This window comes from Lynx rufus, unplaced genomic scaffold (genome assembly GCF_022079265.1).
Source record: "Lynx rufus isolate CCGP_SWC_20201006 ecotype Redwood Valley unplaced genomic scaffold, mLynRuf1.p SCAF_8, whole genome shotgun sequence".
Lineage (NCBI taxonomy): Eukaryota > Metazoa > Chordata > Mammalia > Carnivora > Felidae > Lynx > Lynx rufus.
In genome coordinates, this window is record NW_025814896.1 from 6,509,783 (window position 1) to 6,530,838 (window position 21,056).

Sequence of the window (21,056 nt, forward strand, 5' to 3'; positions counted from 1 at the left end):
CCGGGGCCTTACGGGGCAAGTGCGCCTGCGTGCTGTCACCGCCTTGGCCGTGCCTCAAGCCGTGAGGGGCTGTGAACCAATCAAAAGGCAGTGCCTCTCTAGCCCGGGCCAATGAGCTTTCGGATTAGAGGGTTTAACTCCTATTTAAAATAAAGACTTTGAATCGTAACGGCTGAGCTCTCGGCAGGAGTCGGCGGCCTTTGGGTCGGAGACGGGAGCCAACGGGTTCGTAGACCCTGGGACTGCTCTGTGAGGCGGACGGGCGAGGGCGGCGGGCCCGGGTGGCCTTTGAGCGGGCGGCGGAGGAAGAGTCGAAGTCAGGCGTCCCTGGGTCTCCACCTTCGTCCTCCCTTGTCCTCCTCTTCCTGTCCCCCTGCATCCTCCCAGCTCCTCTCCTCTGTGCCCGGTGCTTTCGCAGCGCCCTCCCATCTGCGCCTGGGTACTGGGGCGCCCTGTGAAATGCCGCTTGGGGGTTTGTTACACTCCTGGAGTGCGTGGGGTTGTTGAGTGGCATTGGGGTGGGGGTGCCTTCTGAGGGGGTTCTCCTATCGGCCAGCACCTGGGTAAGAAAAAATAGGGAGGGCTTTTGGCGTCGGGAAGTTCACGTTCTAGAGGGGGATGGGGGCCAGACGACGAACTGGCGCGATAGCTTTCAATAGAAAACAGTCGTTGGTTGACCTGGGCTACTTTGGAGGAATAAATGAAAACTTCCTCGAAGATGTCTTCCTTGGTGCGTGCTTCTGAAACCACAGACCTTGGACCACCTTTGTCGGGATTTCTGAGAGCCTTTGTTGAAAACATAGACCCAGCTCATGAATCAGAAATGCTTGGCATAGGATTCAGGTGTCTGTAGTTTGTCAGGTTTCCCAGCTGATTCTTGATGTTTCACGGAGAACCGGTGATCTAGACCTGCGCACATAGTCATCTGGGGATGGGAAAATGCTGGATGTGATTTGTTAGGTCTGTGGTTCGGCCTGACGGTCTCCACGTCTCACCAGTGTCGTCCAGATGGAGATACTGTCGCGGACTTTTAACGGTTCCTCCTCCTCCTCAACCTTCCTTGTTCTTTGAACTAAAAACACTTTTCAGCAGCACGTTCACTTCCACTCCTCCAAGTAAGTCCGTGCAGACACTAGCAGGTTTGAAGAAGGCAAAGTCTTCTAAATGCACGGTGATGTGAAGTCTTAGCAGTTTTCCTGTTTAGAATAGTAGGATATGTGGTTTGAACTGCAGGGTCTTGTGAAGGTCATTGGGTTATGTGGCTCCGGAACCTGGCTGTAGACTGGAATCGCTGGGGAAGCAGTCTTCTTGGGGGCGCATTCTGTTGATGATTATTCCTCTCCCTGGGAAGGCAGAGTATGTTCCGTTGGAGCAAATCTCTGGCTTCTGTCGAAGACTGTTGAATGAATGCCCTTAGGCCTGTGTGATCTCCTTAATCCGCTGCTTGTAACTGTTAGGGAAAGTGAAGAGAGCGTTAGAGTGCGTGTACAGCACGAGCTTGTAACTCCTTTTTCCTTTCTGTCGTTTCTACTAACCGCTGTTTGATATAAGGACTCCTGGCTGTGGTTCCGTCTTCAGGGTGGAGTTATTTGCCTATTTGTGGAATGGATGTGGAAGCGTGGGGGTGGGGGGGGTGCTTTCTGGCTGGGTTCTGGAAGTCAGAGAGTATCTGGGTAAGAAAAGTACAGAAAGGTTTCCGTTTTCTTGGAGTTTATGTTCTACTTACTTGATGGGGTGTTGTACCTGCCTCACAGCATGGGCCTAGTGTTATAAACCGTTTTCATTACTGATTTTGCTTCCTTAGTGGGTTAACTCATTCCCCAGACACTGGTGGGTGTACCTACTGTGTGCCAGGCATGTTCCGGGGAGGCCGCAGTGAACACAGTGGGACTAAGGCCTTGCTCTCACGGCGCTTACTTTCCTTGGAGATACTGGCAGGAGGTGGGATATCGCCTGGGGAGGCAGAAATAAACAAGCACAGTGAGGTTCTGTAAGATGTTAAGGGCTAAGCAGAAAAACAGAGATGGTCAGAAAGGAGACGTCTGAGCAGAGACCTGACTGGAACAAAGGAGCAAGCCACACTTCCATTTGAGCGAAGAGCCAAATGGTGAAGAGAGAACAGGAAGTACAAAGGCCCTGTGGCCGGGCACTGCTTTGAGGAAAGAAAGAAGTTCCGTATGACCAGCATGCAATAGATAAGAAGAGGAAATAAGGCCAAGAAGGTGGTCAGGGTCCACACTCTAGGAGACTGTAGGCAAGGAGGATTTTGAGGGACCGTGAGGGGCTTCTGAACCAAGGGCCAGCATGGCTGACTTGTTAATGGGACCACAGGGCGCAGTGTTGAGAATGGGCCATCACGGGGCAAAGGTGAAAGCAGGGTGACCATTGGGAGCCCGTTGCAAATAATTGAGGGGAGAGAGCCTTGGTTTGACCAGGTGGTGGTATTAAAGGTTGTGGGCAGTGGTTTTGAAGGTAGAGCCTCCAAGGTGTGCTGATGGATTAGATCTGGGCTTTGAGGGAGAACCGTGTAAAAGATGAGGGGACCCGAGTGACGGGCAGGATGGGTTTGCCAGCAACTGAGGTGGGGTCATCTATGAGAATAGGGTTGGGGAGATGGGGACAGGGAGGGAGCAGGAATTCAGTTTGGAACTTTTTTAAAGTGAGATGCCTCTCCGATTACAGATTACAGGTCGAGATGTTTCGCAGGTGGCAAGGGTCAGGGGAGAGGTCTGGAGATGGAGGTTTGGAGGTCTCAGCCCGTGAATGGTGGTGGGAGCCAGGAGACTGGATGAGTGCACAGAGGGAATGAGCACAGCTGCAAAAGGAAAGGTGTTCCTGGGCCTGAGCTCAGGCTACTGAGAGCAGAGGGGAGGAGTAGCCGGGAGGAGAGAAGAGGGTGTGTCTGGATGTGTTGGGATGGAGATGCTTGGCTGACCTTCGTGGGGGGATACTGAGCAGGTAGGTAGGTAGGAGTCTGGCAGTCAGAGGAGAGTTTAGGGTAGAAGATGTAAATTCAGATCATCTTAAAGATGTTTAGGGGCGCCTGGGTGGCGCACTTGGTTAAGTGTCCGACTTCAGCCAGGTCACGATCTCGCGGTCCGGGAGTTCGAGCCCCGCGTCAGGCTCTGGGCTGATGGCTCGGAGCCTGGAGCCTGTTTCCGATTCTGTGTCTCCTTCTCTCGCTGCCCCTCCCCCGTTCATGCTCTGTCTCTCTCTGTCCCAAAAATAAAATAAACGTTGAAAAAAAAAAAATTAAAAAAAAAAAAAAGATGTTTAGAGCTCTGGTGCTGGATGAGGGGCCCTAGGACGGGTATGGATGGAGAAGTGGGGTCCAAGGACTCATTCTGGGTCCAGTCTGCCCAGACTCTCAGGTTGGCAAAAGTGAGGCTGATCAAGCAAAGGATGTTGCGGCAGGACAGCTGGTGGGGGGGGGGGGGGGGGGGGAGACAAGCCTACAAGCTAGTGGAGGCTGGGAGTGGAGTAAAAGTGACCTTGTCAGACGCCGCTGGGGTCGCAAGTGAGCTGAGGGCACGGAATGGACTTTTGAATTTGCTAAGAGTAGAGGTCAGTCATGAGCTGGCCACCCGAGCAGGCCAGTCTGTGGGATGAAATCCTGATGGGGGAGGGCCAGAGGGTGAGAGACACGTGGGTGTGGTGATTGTGGATGACTGTTCTGGAGCTTTGTTCTTGACGGGAGAGGGTGAGATGCTGTCGTAGCTGGAGTCAGTTATGGGGAAGGGGGGACCTGTTTTTAAAAGGCAGTGGTGGGGGAGGGGCGTCTGGGTGGCTCAGTCGGTTGAGCATCCGACTTTGGCTCAGGTCAGGATCTCGCGGTTCGTGGGTTCAAGCCCCGCATCGGGCTCTGGGCTGACAGCTCAGAACCTGTAGCCTGCTTCCAATTCTGTGTCTCCCTCTCTCTCTGCCCCTCCCCTGCTCATGCGCTCACTCGCTCGCTCTCTCTCTCTCTCTCTGTCAAAAATAAATAAACGTTGAAAAATAATAATAAAAGGCAGCAGGTATTGAAGCAGACTCCTGCATTGATGGAGCAGGAGGACTCTGGGAGTGAAGTTGGGTGGAGGCCCCACATCTGTCCCTCTTGTCGCTTGAGAAAGTAAGACACCCTTGTCAGCTTCATTGGGACAAAGAAAAAAAATAAAATTTTTGTGTTGTGGAGGCTTTTTCATCAGGAGCTATATCCCTGACCTCGCACAACAACACTTTGAAGCATGAGGATTTGTGTACATTAAAAGTGGTTCTTTTTCTTTTCAGGCATCATGGACAAATCTAAAGAAAACTGCGTTGCAGGGCCTGTTAAGGTAAATCGAATAATCGTAATCTCTGTCACATTTAGAAAACCCAAATGGAGGTTGGTTTTAGATCTGGAGTTCTTTTCACCGTCACTTTGGATTGTAACTTTAGAGGTGTCTGCTACATTCCTGGAGGAGTTAGTCCCCTTTCTCGGCATTTCATACCATGTTGTTGATGGGCACCTGTTATTTTGTTCTGCTTTGTCTTCTAGCTAGCTCTTTAAGTATCTGTTCCTCCATTGTGTGCAGGACAATAATGTATACAATAGGTGCCCGATACTTGCCTGTATTTGCTTGCTTGCCAGAAATTAAATTGCTTTGCCACAGCTTGTTCTGGTCACGCTGCAGGACATGGTAAGCTCCTAGGAATGTCGGGCTGTGTTTTAGTGAATATTTCCTGGGAATCCACTTTGAGCCAGGTTCTGTGTCAGATGCAGGGATTACAATGATGCAAAGCGCATGGTCTTTGACTAAAGAACTTAGCCCTTTTGGGGAGTTATGGGAGCCAGTACTGCGCCTTCACAAAATATGTATGCGTAAGATGACCCGAGTAATTCCGTGGAGGGTGGGTGCTCCATTCAGGTTGGGATGGGCTGGAATCCAGGAAGGGCTTCCCCAGGGAGGACCCTCAGCCTATAGTATTTGTGGAGCGGCTGGGTGAACGAATTTTTATACAAAGATCTTTTAATATAAGCATGCCCCAGAGTTGATGTGTGTGTGTGTGTGTGTGTGTGTGTGTGTGTGTGTGTGTATTTTTCCTTCTAGGAAATCAGCGTAAAAATACACACACACACACACACACACACACACACATCAAGCAAGATTTGTGTGTGTGTGTGTGGGGGGGGTGTCTTATTTTTAGAAATTTTAATTTTCTTTTTTTACTAAGTTTTAAATTTAATGTTTTTAAAAATGTATTATAGAGAGAGTACCAGTGAGGGGGAGAGAGAATCCTAAGCAGGCTCCACGCTCAGCACAGAGTCCAACTTGGGGCTCAATCCCATGACCCTGAGGTCATGACCTGAGCTAAAGTCAAGAGTCGGATGCTCAACCAACTGAGCCACCCGGGCGCCCCAAGTCTTTTATTTTAATACCAGTGTAATTAACACACCATGGTTTATTAGTTTGAGGGGTACGTTACAGGGATTCAGCTCTTGTGTACGTTACCCCGTGCTCATAAGGATAAGGGTCCCCTTTGTCCCCATCCTGTTTCACCACCCCCCCGCCCCAACCCCACCTCACCTCTGGTAACCACCAGTTTGTTTTCTGTAGTTAAGAGTTTGTCTCTTTTTCTTTCTTTCTTTCTTTCTTTCTTTCTTTCTTTCTTTCTTTCTTTCTTTCTTTCTTTTTTCTTCTCTTTTCTTTTCTCTTTTCCCCTTTGCTGGTTTGTTTCTTAAATTCCACATATGAGTGAAATCATATGGTATTTTGTCTTTCTCTTACTAATTTTGCTTAGCATTGTACTCTCTAGCTCCATCCATGTCATTGCAGATGGCAAGATTTCATTTTTTATGGCTGAGTAATGATCCCTTATATATCTATACCGCATCTTCTTTACCCATTCCCCTATCAGTGGACACTTAGGCTGCTTCCATAATTTGGCTCTTGGTTTGTTTTTGTTTTTAGTTTTTTAATGTTTATTTTTGAGAGAGAGGGAGAGAGAGTGTGAGCAGGCAAGGGGAAGAGACAGAGAGAGAGAGAGAGAGAGAGAGAGAGAGAGAGAGAGAGAGAGAATCTAAAATAGACTCCAGGCTCTGAGCTGTCAGCACAGAGCCCAATGCAGGACTTGAACTTGGGAACGGCGAGATCATGACTGAAGTCGGATGCTTAACCAACTGAGCCACCCAGGCGCCCCTTTAATTTGGCTCTTGTAAATAATGCTGCTATAAATATAGGGGTGCATATATCCGTTTGAATTAGTGTTTTTGTATTTTTTGGGTAAATACCCAGTAGTGTGATTACTGGGTCGGAGGGTGGTTCTATTTTTAACATTTTGAGGAACTCCCATCCTGTTTCCCACAGTGTCTGTGCCTGTTTGCATTCCCACCAGCTTCGCACAGGGGTTTCTTTTTCTCTACATGCTCACCAACACTTGCTGTGGTCTTTTTGATTTTAGCCATTCTGACAGATTTGAGAAGTTTTCATTTTCAAATAAATGGATACTTCTCCTTTATTTACTGACTGAAAGTCTAAAATGATCAATTAGAAAAAGGCTAACTTGAGTCATTGTATTTGATTCTCAAGTCCTACGATAAAGATCATTTTAGGAAACTGCTGTTTAAAATGTCACTGCCTGAATGCCTACTGTGTTGTGGGCGTTGCTAAGCTGGACGTTGTGACCTGAGCTGAAACCAGGAGTTGAACACTTAACTGACTGAGTCACCCGGGCACCCCCAGATGATCTTCTAAAACATCTTCACTGAGGGGCGCCTGGGTGGCTCAGTTGATTAAGTGTCCAACGTCGGCTCGGATCATCATCTCGCAATTTGATTTCTAGTCCCACATTGGGCTCTCTGCTGTCCCCATGGAGCCTACTTCAGTTATTTAGATACTCTGTCCCCCTTCTCTGTCTCTGCCCCTCCCCCACTTGCTCTCTATTTCTTTCTCTTTCTCAAAAAAAAAAAAAAAATCTTTATCAGAAGATAACCACTGTTGAGTATTTTGACATATTTCTTCGTCTTTTTTCCTAAACATATGTATGACATTACTAAAGAAATTTCAATGGAATTGGGATTTTGGTATAAAGTTTTGCGTTGTAGCTTTTTGCTGGGTAATAATTCTCAAGCCATTGAGAATTCTTAGGAAGTGTTTAATGTCTCCCTCTTTAGATGGAAATTTAGTTAATGAACATTTGTTTATGGGAGCATGATTTTTGGGAGTGGGGTGTTGGGTGGGTAGGAGGATCATTCTGGTATTCCTTTCAGCCATCTACTAACCACATCCTTTGGAAGCGCTGATGAACATTGCTTTCCCCTTCCAGGTACTATCAGTGACCTTTGTTATTTTGTTATACTAGAAAAGAGACTTTGTGGAATTCTCAAAATACCCCGCTTTTGTTCATGAAGACCATGATGTTTATTTTTTCCCTCTCAATCTAGACCACAATTCCCCTTGGCGATGGTCCAAAACGTGTTCCAGTGACTCAGCAATTTCCTTCTCAGAATCTGTTATCTGCAAATAGTGGCCAGGCTCAGCGGGTCTTGTGTCCTTCAAATTCCTCCCAGCGAATTCCTTCACAAACACAAAAGCTCGTCTCCAGCCATAAACCGGTCCAGAATCTGAAGCAAAAGCAACTGCAGGCAACCAGTGTCCCTCGTTCTGTCTCTAGGCCGCTGAATAATACCCAAAAGAGTGAGCAGCCCTTGCCATCGGCCACTGGTAAATCAACTTTTTGAGACTATTAGATTGTTATTCCTTCCAGTTGCTTAAAAAAAGGGGGGTGGGGGTGGAGGATAGACTTGGGCGTTTATTGTTTGGAGCCCTAGCTTTGATGTCATTTTTATTGAGGATACGGAGAAAAATCTGATGTCAGGTTGAGGTAGTAGGGTCTCCTGTGGGCCAGCCCTGCGCTCAGGATGGAGAACCTGATTCCCACCCTCGTCCTTTGATTGAGGAACTGAAAACTTCCAAAGTCTGGAGTGTGGAGGGCAGTTGGGGAAGCAGATGAACTTGGATGGACTGAGGCCGGTTGGGTGAGGTCACGGTGGAAGCTCTTGGCTTGTTGAGGAGTGGGGCTTCATCCCCTGGGCGTGGGGAAATTGCCGAAAGGTTTTCCAGCGGAGGAGGGACCAGCCTTCTAGAAATCTTACTAGATCGGCTATGTGGAATGAACCGGAGAGAAGCAGAACTGCACTCGGGGGCAGCAGACAGGAGGCAGGCTGCCGGGGGCTAGGTCAGAGATGGCAGGGACCTGAAGTGGGCAGGGGCAGGTGGATGCTAGTAGTCCTTATTTACCAGCCTGGCGTGCCCACGCTCAGGAGAAGTGCTTCCTTCATCCACGTCGTCTCCTTCAGTTCTCGCAACCACTCTGTGAAGGTGGTCGGCGACCAACTCTGTTTTACAGACGAGGGAGCGGAGCCTCTGAAGCATAAACTTGCCCACAGACACAGCAGGATGGAGGGGTGCAGGCAGATCCAAGGGCTGACCTCGGACGCGGACTGGGTGGAGCTGGGCAGTAAGCTGGATGGAGGGATGGTGGTTATATTGCCGCCACGAACTGAGGTCGTGAAGCGCGAAGGGAGAAAGCCGGTCTGGGCTCCCGTCACGTGTCTGAGCAGAGCACACCCTGCTGTTTTGGAGTTTGAAGTGGAAATGTCCAGCCTCTGGCTGATGAAACGATGACTTTAGCACCCTGTTGTGCAATCGGTTTATGGTACATTTTGCTGAATCAGGGGCTTCTATTTTTATATTTCCCCTTGGCAACTAATGAAGGAAGGTGGCTGACTTATGTTTTGTTGCACGCTGTTAATTTGTATGTAGCTGATGGAGAGTTGGCTGGCCCACTTGGGGGGGGCGAAGGTGATGAGTGGGTGCTTATCATGGGTCGAGAGATTGGCAGTTCTGCCTTAGAAGGTCTTCGTTTGGAGACTGAGGCTTCTGGGAGAATCTGCATGGTCTTGAGCTTTGAATTATTGGAGGGCCTAGCTGTATGCATATGTATCTCTCTCTATGTAGGTGTATATCTGCTCATCTTTAGAAATCTAGAAAAGGCTTCACCAGGTGGGAGTCAGGTTAGGGTGTGGTAATCTTTTTTCTATAAAGAAAACTAAGAAGATCTTCCATTCTGGACACACCATTAATATTTTGGTGACCATTCTTTGATTCATTTCTGTTCATAGGTTTTTAATTTATTCTGTAGAGTTATTCTAAAGTAATTATAATTATTCTAAAAGCAGGTTTTTGACTTATTCTATATAGGAAATAATTCTGAAAAGGAACTGACAACAAAACAGAAAAATGAAGAATCAAAAAAGTAAGTTTTATTTTACTTACAAAGTCCTGTGCTATTGTGCTGTTAGAATATACTTTTATTTATTTATTAATGTTTATTTATTTTTGAGAGAGAGAGAGCGTGAGAAGGAGAGGGGCAGAGAGAGAGGGAGACTCTTGTCATCTGAAACAGGCTCCAGGCTCCGAGCTGTCAGCACAGAGCCTGACATGGGGCTCGAACTCAGACCATGAGATCATGACCTGAGCCTAAGTCAGACACTTAGCCGACTGAGCCACCCAGGTGCCCCTAATTGCAAGTTTAATTATGGGAACTTGTTAAAAAATAGAAAAGGTCTTTATATTTTCACTTAGGATATATAAATGTTTCCAAATTCTAACCTTTGGCAAAAGGGAATTTTAATGATGTTTACTCGTGACTCCAGCTTTTCTTACTGCGTTCCAAATTTAGAACAAACTTGTATGAATCTGTTACAGAAATGTGTAAAATAAGTTCCTCTCTACCCTCAGAAGTAACCACTACATGTAGCTTAGGTTTGTTTCTATACTATTTCTATTCTCCTGTTGCAAAACTGTATACACACGTATATATGACTATATGAATATTTCAACAGTATTCATTGAATTGTTCTTTATACCGTCTTCCCCGGGTATTTTCCCAAAGCTTGTTCCCAACTTCCGAACTGTGTAGACTCTACAACGTAGACCGTAATGTCTATAATGTAGTAGGAGGAGCCAGGAATGATCCCACAGGCTTTTTTGCTTGAGTGCCTAATAGTGGCTTTCTGAGAATCGAAATCCAGCTGTAGGATCCATCCCGCCTGCTTTGGCAGAGACTGACTGTCCGCCCCGAGAGTCGGCATCTCCAGGTTGGAGGAGGAGGCTATGGTTAGCCTGCTAGAGGCCCGCAGACCGTTCTGAAGGCTTCCTTCCTCCACTTACTTACCTAACCTTTCCCGTGCTCTTTAACGGTGGTGGCAACAAGTGTGCACTTCAGAGTGTAGTACTGTCTTGGGACACTTTGCGTTAAGGCTTCAGCTCTAAAAGCCCAGATTGTTCTTTGTCTGACTCATACAGTCATTGGCAGATAGGGGAGCGGGGGATTTAATGCCTGTGGAGACTCACATAGCGTAGTTATTGGCTTGGCTCTTGCCGAGGTTACCTAACGAATACAACATTAAATATAAAATTATTTAGAGGTCTATCTACTACCCGCTAATAAATTGTTAGAAAAGATTTGTTTTCTTCATATTTTAAAATATTCAAAATTTTTCCTAGAAGGCAGTGGGCTTTGGAAGATTTTGAAATCGGTCGCCCGCTGGGTAAAGGAAAGTTTGGTAATGTTTATTTGGCGAGAGAAAAACAAAGCAAGTTTATCCTGGCTCTTAAAGTATTATTTAAAGCTCAGCTGGAGAAAGCAGGAGTCGAGCATCAGCTGAGAAGAGAAGTAGAAATACAGTCCCACCTTAGGTAAGTTTCCAGATTGATGTTCGAGAGAATGTGGTACAGAACCTAGTTACTAAGAGTTAAACCATGGAAGGCCTGCTCCATAGTACTGCAAAGAGTGTTTAATTCATCATTTTTCAAGGATTCGTCTAGAGAAGTGCTGTGGTCCTGAAAAATCACTTGGAGGTTTATGCTGTGTTAATGAAGTAATTTATATGAGTCAAATTTGTGTGTGTGTGTGTGTGTGTGTGTGTGTGTGTGTGTGTGTGAGAGAGAGAGAGAGAGAGAGAGAGAGAGAGAGGGGAAGGGAAATGATACTTCTGAGTTCTTTTTTTTCTTTTTGTTAAATGTTTATTTATTTTTGAGAGAGAGAGAGCGAGCACAAGGAAGGTCAGAGAGAAAGAGGGAGATGCAGAATCCGAAGCAGGCTGCAGGCTCTGAGCTGTTAGCACAGAGCCCGACGCGGGTCTTGAACTCACGAGCCGTGAGATCGTGACCTGAGCCAAGTCGGATGCTCCACCCAGTGCCTCGATATTTCTGAGTTCTAAGCAGAGGTTGCAAACTGGCAGCCTGCAGGTTGACTTTGGCCAGTGGGTCTTTTTCCTTTCTTTTTTTGCTCTTACTATTTTTTTCAGACTTGAATCACTTGTTAATACTTAAAAACCTGTCCAATCAGGCCTGTAACCCTCCCTGGCAACAACTAGCTGGAGCTGAAGGGCTACTGCCCTGGGCCGTGTTCTCAGCTGCCCGAAGTCCTCAGCAGCAAACATCTGCTGCTGTTGAACCCTGCTTTTAAGTTGTGTCTCCTAGTGCTTGGGAATCAAACTGCTGTGGGAGTGCCATGCCTCTCCCCCTTTCTCTCTAATAGGCAGAAAATTAATATTTAGCTGAATTTCCCCCCCGAATAATAAAGATGACCTGAAGGAAGGAAATAGTCTTAACCAAACCTGAGGCCCATTAATACCTTGCATTGCTTGTAAACTGATAGGCAGATGTGTGTATTTTTCTTCAGAGCAGGTCTGTAGTTTCAGATTCTCAAGTTTGATGAGGGGTGCGGTAGGGGGTCTGTGACCAGAACTAATTTTCACTGGTTTTACATGAGGGGTTTGATTGGTACTTAGTACATATTCTTGTATCCTCTCCAGAAAGCAGGTGTTAAAGAGTATTCATCCTTTGTTGCAGGCATCCAAATATTCTCAGACTGTATGGTTATTTCCACGACGCCACCAGAGTTTACCTAATTCTAGAATATGCACCTCTTGGAGCTGTCTACCGAGAACTTCAGAAACTGTCCAAGTTTGATGAGCAGAGAACTGCTACTGTGAGTTTTCATTTACTGTCCTAACTCTTGTTCCCTCTGTTCCACCCCACATAGCAACGCACCCTTTCATTACAGTCCAGTGGGTTTCATCTAAAGAAAGATTGCTTAATAGGATCAAATGTTTGAATGAAAGAATCAGAATACCTTAGTTGTACCATCCATGCACATAAAATCAAGTACCAGGTGGAATATTGTGGCTGGTGTGTTTCCACAGCGGTTTTCTAGAGAAATGTATATGTGAATAGTTGCCCTCTTTTTTTAATTGCATTTTTATTTTTTAATGTTTATTTTTGAGAGAGAGAGAGAGAGAGAGAGAGAGAAACGGAATGTGAGCAGGGGAGGGGCAGAGAGAGAGGGAGACACAATCTGAAGCAGGCTCCAGGCTCCCAGCTGTCAACACAAAGCCCGACGCGGGGCTGGAACCCACAAACTGTTAGATCATGACCAAAGTTGAACGGCCAGCCGACTGAGCCACCCAGGTGCCCCTTTGTAGTTAACCTCTTTTTTAAAAAGTTTACAATAGTTTTAGATTTACAGAATGTGAAGATAGTGCAGACTTATTTTCTCCTGTTTATCTTACATTAGTGTGGGGTACCTACTATTCACCTGGCTTATCACTGCGGGTGTTGGCCTTGGTCCCCTGGCTGAGGTCACGTTCATTAGGTGTCTTTGCTGTGAAGTTACTCTTTTTCTCTTTGCATACTGGGTTCTTCTAAAGCGTGTCACTATGCACAGCCCACACTTAAGGAGTAGGGATTATGTGCCACCCCCACCCTAATCTACATAAATTGTTCAGAATTCTTCTGCATCAGAGGTTTGTCTGTTCTCCCTTATTTATTCAGTCATTTATTAATGTGGATTCATGGATATTTTATACTTTGAGTATAGTCCAATACTACTTTGGCCCTTGGGATCCCTTTCACATGGCTCCTGTTTTAGGTGGGTTTTTGTTGTTGTTGTTTGTTTTTTTCTTTGGTTGGTTGGTTTTTTTGACCTACTCCCATCATTGTGGGTGTGGTGTTTGAGCACTTCCCTGCATCTGGCCCTGTAGGATGCTGCACCTCATTCTGTAGATTTCCTATCTCAGTCCTAGAATCAGCCATTTCTCCAAGGAGCCCTGGTTCCTTTTATGGGAAAATGGTATTAGAAACCAAGACCTGGGTGCAAGATGTGCTCATTGCTAGTGGGGTGTCGTGTCTTCTCCGTGATCTCAGCTGACAGAACAGGGACTAATCTATGTATACACATGTATCTGTATTTTTATCCATTTGTATCTATATTAAGCAAAACATGAGTCCATTACCACAGGATTCATTCTACCCTCCTCCCCTTGTTTATCTGTAACCTCCCATTGCAGCCTTGAAAAACCTGAATTCTGCTGTCCACCAACAGTTTGATTATTCAGTTCCAGTGTCCATGTGCAGTGGTATCCGAATGATTAACCAGTTACCCCAGTGGGGAAACAACTAGATGCATTTAAGATTCACCTGTATCTTTTCAGGGTGCGGTAGCTCATTTTTTATTGCTGAATAATATTTTGCAGCATGGCTACAGTACAGTTTATCACTTCATCGATTGAAGGGTGTCTTGGTTGCTTCTAGTTACTGGTGATTATGAATAAAGCTGCTATAAACATCTGCATGCATGTTTTTGTGGGTCGTACGTTTTTAACAGATTTGAAAACTAGCTTGTGTGGTGAGATTATGTGTAACTTTATAAGAAACTGTCAAACCATCCTCCAAAGTAGCTACACCATCTTTGCATTTCCACCAGTGAGTGTGCCCCTGTTCCTCCTCCTCCTCACCAGCAACTGGTACTGTGTTTTGGAGGTTAGCCCTTCTTATTGGTGTATGTGGTAACTCATTGTTTTAATTTGTAGTTCTCTAGTGATCTATGACAGGTATCTTTTCATGTGCTTATTTGCCATGTGTATCGTCATCTTTGCAGTGCCTGTTCAGATTTTTTGCCCATTTTTAATCAGGTTTTTGGTCATTTTGAGTTGGAAGAGTTCTTGTATATTTTGGATACAGGTCCTTCATCCCACACGTTTTACAAATGTTTTCTCCCAGCTGGTGGCTTGTCTTTTCATTTTCTTACCTGCATCTAATCTTAACATCCAACATAATTGGGTTTTTGGTTTTTACCCTACGGATTGTGCTTCTTCTTTATTTTGGATGAAATTACTTGTTTGAAGAAGTAGAGTGTCTTTGGGCAGTTTTTTTGTTGAATCAGCAGATGATGGGTGGTTACTTTGATTACACTCATTCTTTCTTTTTGGCATTGATGGAAATGGTGTTACTTTCAGGTGGTTGTACTTGTGAATTCACAGCACGAGTGGTGAATGACCCTTTGGTGTGGTCTCAGGAAAATGGACATACTATTTTAAACTTAATGTTAAATGTTTGCTTTGTGGATAAGTAGAAATAGATTCATCTTATTACTTTCAAAATATTAGCTAACCAAATTAGTTGCCTTATTTAATTGGCAGTTAATATTTCTACTACTACATTTTGTTCAATCCAGATGGAGTTTATGTTGGTGTAAGCAGTAGTTATTTGAAAAAAAAACTTGGTTCTTTCTAGATTCTATAGTAGTTAGAATGAATATGTATGCACACTGTTTCCCTTTTCTGATTAATTCAAATAAAAGTAAGTGTAGAGAAATATTGGGGCCCTTTATACATATTCACAGTGTGATGTGGGAGGTATGAAGGAGGCTGCTGCTGGAGAGCCCTGGTTGAACTAGCTCCTTGGCCTCGATTTGAACGGAGAAAATGCCTTGCCCTCAAGAATCTAGTATATGATCTTTATGTCAGTAGCTCAGTTTGGTGTAGAAGAGCTCTCTTTGCCTCCACTTTCAGTTTATTATTTTCTAGATTTTGGTCTCTGGCTTTTGCCCGAAAGAAATGAAAACGTTTCTTCTGACCATGATATTTGCTTTTTACAGCAATTTGTCGAGTAGAACTTTTTGGTGTAAAATAATGTGTTCAGTTCTGTCTAGTGGTTGCTTTGGAAAACCTTTCTTCAGCCAGAGTGGGTGGCTCAGTCGGTTTAAACGTCCGATTTCAGCTCAGATCATAATCTCACAGTTCATGGGTTCGAGCCCCACACCAGGCTCTGCTAACATCTTGGAGCCTGCTTCAGATTCTGTGTCTCCCTCTCTCTGCCCCTCCCTGGCTCACGCTCTCTCTCTCTTTCTCAAAAATAAATAAACATTAAAAAAAAAAAAAAAACACCTTCAGCCAGAACTAAACATATTCTTTCAATACGCTGATAGCAATTCTTATCTTTTTGCTAAAACAGATTCTGGACTTGCTAGAACTCTCTTTGGCTGAGATGAAAAGAAAACTAATGAAAGGACTGACGTGCTGTGTGTGCTTTTTAAGCTGACTAATGAATACGTATACCCCCAAGTTTAACACTATGTAACACGCAAATGTACCTGCTTTTAATTTTTTTTCAAGATTGTTTTTTCCCCTTAAATTTTGAGTTTCAAACAAATACTTGTGTTATAAATTGATCTTGGCTTTAAAAATGGGAATTAAAAAAAATGGGAATGGACTGTACTTGAAAATTAAAAAAAAATTTTAATTGTTTACATGTCTGACTCGCTAATTTGTGCCAGTTTTTCAGTTGTTATCATCATTCATTGCTACTAGTATTTCTAGCTCGTCAGTTTTCCCCCCTGTCCTTCAATGTCCTATCTGCTATAGTAGCAAATAAATAACTTAGTATGGAATACTCGTATTTTATGCTAAACATGAATTTGGTTCGAAAAACATTTTTAAGAGTCGTCTGTTGTTTCTAGCCTTAAAACCTATAAAACACATTAAAATCAATGTTGGCTTTCCTTTCAGAAGAGATGTCTAAAATTGTGTTATATAGGGGCGCCTAGGTGCCTTAGTTGGTTAAGCATCTGACTTTGGCTCAGGTCATGATCTTGCAGTTCACGAGTTGGAGCCCTGAGTCGGGCTCTGTGTTGACAGCTCTGAGCCTGGAGCCTGCTTCCGATTCTGTGTCTCCCTCTCTTACTTCCCCTCCCCTGCTGGTGTTCTCTCTGTCTCTCTGTCTCTCTCTCTCTCCCTGTCAAAAATAAATAAAAACTTTAAAAATGTGTTATATAAAATGTGTGACGCAGACTCTCCATACTTTTTGTTTCCGTAGTATATCACGGAGTTGGCAGATGCCCTGTCTTATTGTCACTCAAAGAGAGTCATTCATAGAGACATTAAGCCAGAGAACCTGCTCCTCGGTTCAGCTGGAGAGCTTAAGATTGCAGATTTTGGATGGTCGGTACACGCCCCATCCTCCAGGTATGTAACCTTAGAGGTGGAACTTACTTAGTGTTTAGCAAAAGCCTTCGGGGCTTTCAGGAATGAAATAGTCAAATACTTAAGGATAGAAATGTGGAATTGGGGCTGGTCACAGTTACACATACTTGGGAGAAACCTAGGCCCGTTAAGTGTCTTTGAGAATATTTGATTCTCCTACTGTTGTGGGGTTATTGTGTCGTAGGCCTGGGTTAAAGATGCTTCATGTCCTCAGAGGCTAATGAAGGGGACCTACGGGACAAGTGAAGGACAGAGGAAGTGCAGGATGTGTTGGGTGGTGATGCCTGGGGCAGTGGTGAAGTGGAAACTCCGCTGCTTCCTGGACAGGAGACCGGCTTCAGAGTGCCGCGCACAGAGCTCTAGAGCTGAGGGCACAGAGCTTTGGGGAATTAAAAAAAAAAACAGATTTTCTCCAAATTGGTTTGGATAGAATTTTCCAGGTGGTGGTTGGATTCTCTGTGGTGTGCTTTTGTCAGTAGCATATTCCTTTCTTGTCCCCTCTTAATAGAGAGATCTTAATTTTGCAAACAAGAACTAAAATCTTCTGTACTGTTTTAATTTAATTTGGGTCTAATTAAGATTTTGAAGCCTCGTGAGGTGGTAGGGCATTAAAAACCCTCATCTACTGGTAAGTTTGTCAACTTTGGCAAAGGACTTAAAAAATCATAGCCATAATACTTTATACATTTTTTTTAAACCACTTATATCTTTTAACCTAAAATAGATGACGTGGTGGAGGTGGGCAGCTTTATTTTCGCCAGATCACTTGTAATTGTTCGCAGCAATGCATTGAATCTGCTGTTGCAGTGTCTCCTTTTTTTTTTTTTTTTTTTTTTTTTTAAAGCTGGTTGTCTGTCACTAGTGGGAGCTGTTGGCACCTAGTGAGGCAAATGATGATGAAGAATTGTAGGCTTTGTAAAATCGCAGGGCTAAACTGGACCTTAACCTGTCCGGTGGTGTCATGTGATGGGAAAGATAAACGTCCTTTTAAGAAAGGATACGCCAGCCATGTCGTCCCACCTCCCCAACACGAGTAACCGTAAGAGCTCCCAGGAGTGCTGTCGTTGGAGGAACCTGCTGACTCGGCCCCTTTTCAGCATCTCCGTGGTGATGAGGGGTTTCACGTGTGCTCTCTGGGTGCCGGGCGTGCTGAGCATAGGGCCCGCGTGACCCCCTAGGAGAGCCAGTGGCAAAGAATAACTGATAGGAAGCAAGGAAGACCTCCGCGTGTTCGCGCCCGGTTGATGTTTGCCACCCCCAGCGTATTTCTGGCCTTTGGTAGAAACACACACAGAAGTGCCGAATCGGCGGCTTGATAGCTCCCATCTAGGGCCTACATGCAACGAGTGCCAACATTTTGCCATATTGGCCGTGTCGATTTTTTGGTGAATAGACCAAAGTAAGTAAATTTTCAAAATTATATTGCAGACGTTATGCTTCATTCTCTGGGCACTTTGGGATGAATCTCCTAAAAATAAGGACATAGTCCCTATAATCACGACCGTTATCACTCCTCAGAAAATTAACAGCCTTGTCAATAGCTGTTTAGTCCATGTTCACGTTTCTGCAGTTGTCCACAAAATTTAGAGCTGCTCTTTAAGTCAGAATCCAACTAAGGTCTGTCCATGCATTATATTTGATTCTGTTTCTTTTGTCTAAATTTAAACCAGTTGCCTCACAATTTAAAATGGATTTTTCTTTTTTATCCCTTTTTTCCTTTTTTATTTAAAACATTTTTTTAAATGTTTATTTTTGAGAGAGACAGAGTATGAGTGGGGGGAGGGCAGAGAGAGAGGGAGACACAGAATCCGAAACAGGCTCCAGGCTCTGAGCTGTCAGCACAGAGCCCGATGTGGGGCTTGAACTCAGGAACCACGAGATCATGACCTGAGCCACCCAGATGCCCCTCTTTTTTTTTTTTTTTAATGTTTGTTTATTTTGAGAAGGGGGGGAGGGGCAGAGAGGAAGAGAGAGAACCCCAGGCAGGCTCCACACTCAGTGTGGAGTCTGACATGGGACTCGGATCCCACGAAGGTGAGATCATGACATGAGCTGATGGCAAGAGTCAGATGCTTACCCACCCATGCGCCTCTAAAATGGATTTTTCTGATTGTGGTGTCCCTTATCTTGGTCCTTTATCTTCTGTGGTTGCTGAGAACTGGAAGTAGGTCTAAGGACCTGAACAGTACTTTTGGCAAGAATACTTCCTAGGCCACCCTCACATTTCAGTGTCTCTCTTGTACCACTGATGTGTCAGAAGGCAGCATGGATCTGTCACGCCAAAGCTAGTGTTTTCACAGTGGGACAGTTTTTTAGTGTTTTTGTCACTAATGTCACAGGACCGTTAAGCTTTTTAGCATCTCTATAATATAAAAACAACTATGGAACTCCAAATTGTATTTAGAGAGAGCTTTCCTTTTCCAGCTACTTTGGTAGAGTAGTGATACTTTTCATCATTTACGGAGGTTCCGGAGTGGGACAAACTTGGGGCGTGGCTTGGTTGCTAGCTGCGTGATCTTGCACATCTCCCTCAATCTGTTTCTTGTCTGAAACTGGGGATTTAAATAGTTTCTGCTTCATAGCCTAGGATCTGGCCTAGGAAGGGCACTCTGTCAATGTCAGTGTAATCGTTAATGACGTTTAGCAGCAATTAGGGTAATAAAAACAGGTGCATCGACCCGAGCCTTCCTCCATTTTTAGGAGAACCACCCTCTGTGGCACCTTGGACTACTTGCCCCCAGAGATGATTGAAGGCCGAATGCACGACGAGAAGGTGGATCTCTGGAGCCTTGGGGTACTCTGCTATGAATTTCTAGTTGGGAAGCCTCCATTTGAGGCGAGCACATACCAAGAGACCTACAAAAGAATATCGCGGGTAAGACCTTAACGAGAACTGATCCGTTGCTTCTTGTCGAATTCTTATCAGCCTTCACCTTGGCCCTGAGCTGAATATTCATACTGTTCTGTCTTAAGCCGTGTTTTGTGACTGTCACTTGTCGTACTCCAGGTTGAATTCACATTCCCTGACTTTGTACCGGAGGGAGCCAGGGACCTCATCTCAAGACTGTTGAAACATAATCCCAGCCAAAGACCGACTCTCAAAGAAGTACTTGAACACCCTTGGGTCACGGCAAATTCATCAAAACCATCAGGTAGCCAAAAAAGCAAAGAATCAACCGGCAAACAATCTTAAGAATCCTGCAGGGGGAGAAATCCACGAGGCCCAGCTGGCGACACTGTTGACGGCCTGGCCGTGACCCATGACCGAGGGCACTGCAGACAAGGGCCCACCGAGCAGGCGGTGCCTCACCCTCCCCGGTCAGTCCGCTTCCGCGAACAGTGCACTCTGGAGTGAAAGTAGCCGCAGGACTTGTGGCCACTTCACAGTCCGGAGGCGAAGTTCACCTGCAGCCTCCCCACGGCCTGTCTCAAGTAGGATGTCCTTGTGGAAGGCAGCTCGGGGCCCGACTACGGGGAGAGTGGCCACTCCGCCCCGACTCCATCGGTGAAAGAGGTGTGCAATGACCATCCGGTCCCTATGTGTGCATCTGCCTTCCTCGGTGGCCGAGCCTGGGAAAGCTGTCAGGATGAACATGTGATTCTTTCTTTTAAATGTCAAAATAAAGATTTCTGTATAGACTGCTATGTCATTTCCCTGGCATCCCTTCAGGACTGTTCGGTGTCTGTCCCACACTTGCGCCAAGTGCACGTGGTTAAGGACCAGATCAGGCTTAAGCCCTCGGTGACTGTACACTCGAACGCGTGCTCCACCTGTGTCTTGGGGCTGGCTGGATGAGACCTGTCTCTGCTGTTTCGAAATGTCAAAGGGCTGATCTTTCCGTGGTTTTGATGCTTTATTTATACAGTTTTGGTGAAGCACAGTAAGTCACATATAAAATGATTAAAGTTGTCACGTGTCTAACCTTGAAATTATAATGCATTTTCCAGTTCATTCTACCCTTTGGGAAATGCTGGGCTAAGCGTGGGCCTGCTGGGAAGGCGGGAAGGCCCCCCAGTGGTGGTGTCAGGGCTCTGGAGCCGGGCTGGCCTGTGAACGCACCTGCCCTGCGACGACTGGGGACAAAGCAGTAGGGGCGCCCCTGACGGTAGCGGGGACAAGTCAGGGAGCTGGCGAACTGTGGTGGGTAATTAGGTAGGAGAGGCGTCCAGGGAAAGTGACATCTGAACTAGGCTTGAAGGGCGGGGAGGACTTAAAGGCTGGGGGTAGGAATGGTGAGACAGCCCTGTGGCCCCGGGAGGGGGCGGCAGGAAACCTGGCACCACGGGGGCAAGCATATGGCTGTGTGACTGGGTGGCAGGGCAGGGGCACCAGGAGTTGGGCTGTGGGGGCTGCCAGCGCCCTCTCTCCAGCCTCCACTCTTTCCGCTGTGCCCAGTAAGTGGTAGTTCCTGCAGTAGGAACATTCCGTGCAACAGCCCAGCTCGGGGAGCCGGAACCCTTGGTGGGTCCTCATCCTGGGGGACCACCTGATGAGTCAGTAGTACAGAAGTGGGTGTGCCTGGCATGGCATGGGCACCTCTGGGGGGTTCCCTAGAGCTACAGGAGGTCAGGATGGACCAAGGGCTGAAGGAGTTGGTCATCTACACCCACACCTGCCCACCTCTGGGCTCTGACCACGTTTTCGAGAAGATGCAAAGAGTTCCACATGTGGGGTAAACTAGTTCTTTGCAAACTGGTTTTCCAA

General features: G+C 45.8%; 1 protein-coding gene across 1 annotated transcript; it reads left to right on the top strand.

Moving 5' to 3' along the window:
- Window positions 1-121: 121 nt before the first annotated feature.
- AURKA (aurora kinase A) lies at window positions 122-19,996 on the top strand. Its single transcript, XM_047067864.1, has 9 exons — window positions 122-225; window positions 4,270-4,316; window positions 7,406-7,685; window positions 9,225-9,279; window positions 10,533-10,724; window positions 11,883-12,021; window positions 16,185-16,333; window positions 19,052-19,226; window positions 19,359-19,996. The coding sequence occupies exons 2-9, from the start codon at window positions 4,275-4,277 to the stop codon at window positions 19,542-19,544; spliced, it is 1,218 nt and encodes a 405-aa protein (XP_046923820.1). The 5' UTR covers window positions 122-225; window positions 4,270-4,274; the 3' UTR covers window positions 19,545-19,996.
- Window positions 19,997-21,056: the final 1,060 nt, after the last annotated feature.

What these genes read in the sequence shown, in the direction of transcription:
- AURKA (XM_047067864.1), top strand. Translation starts at nt 4,275, where the DNA reads ATGGACAAATCTAAAGAAAACTGCGTTGCAGGGCCTGTTAAG. An exon ending in GAAATACAGTCCCACCTTAG is followed by an intron (nt 10,725 to 11,882) that starts GTAAGTTTCCAG and finishes CCTTTGTTGCAG; the next exon opens with GCATCCAAATATTCTCAGAC. An exon ending in GTACACGCCCCATCCTCCAG is followed by an intron (nt 16,334 to 19,051) that starts GTATGTAACCTT and finishes CTCCATTTTTAG; the next exon opens with GAGAACCACCCTCTGTGGCA.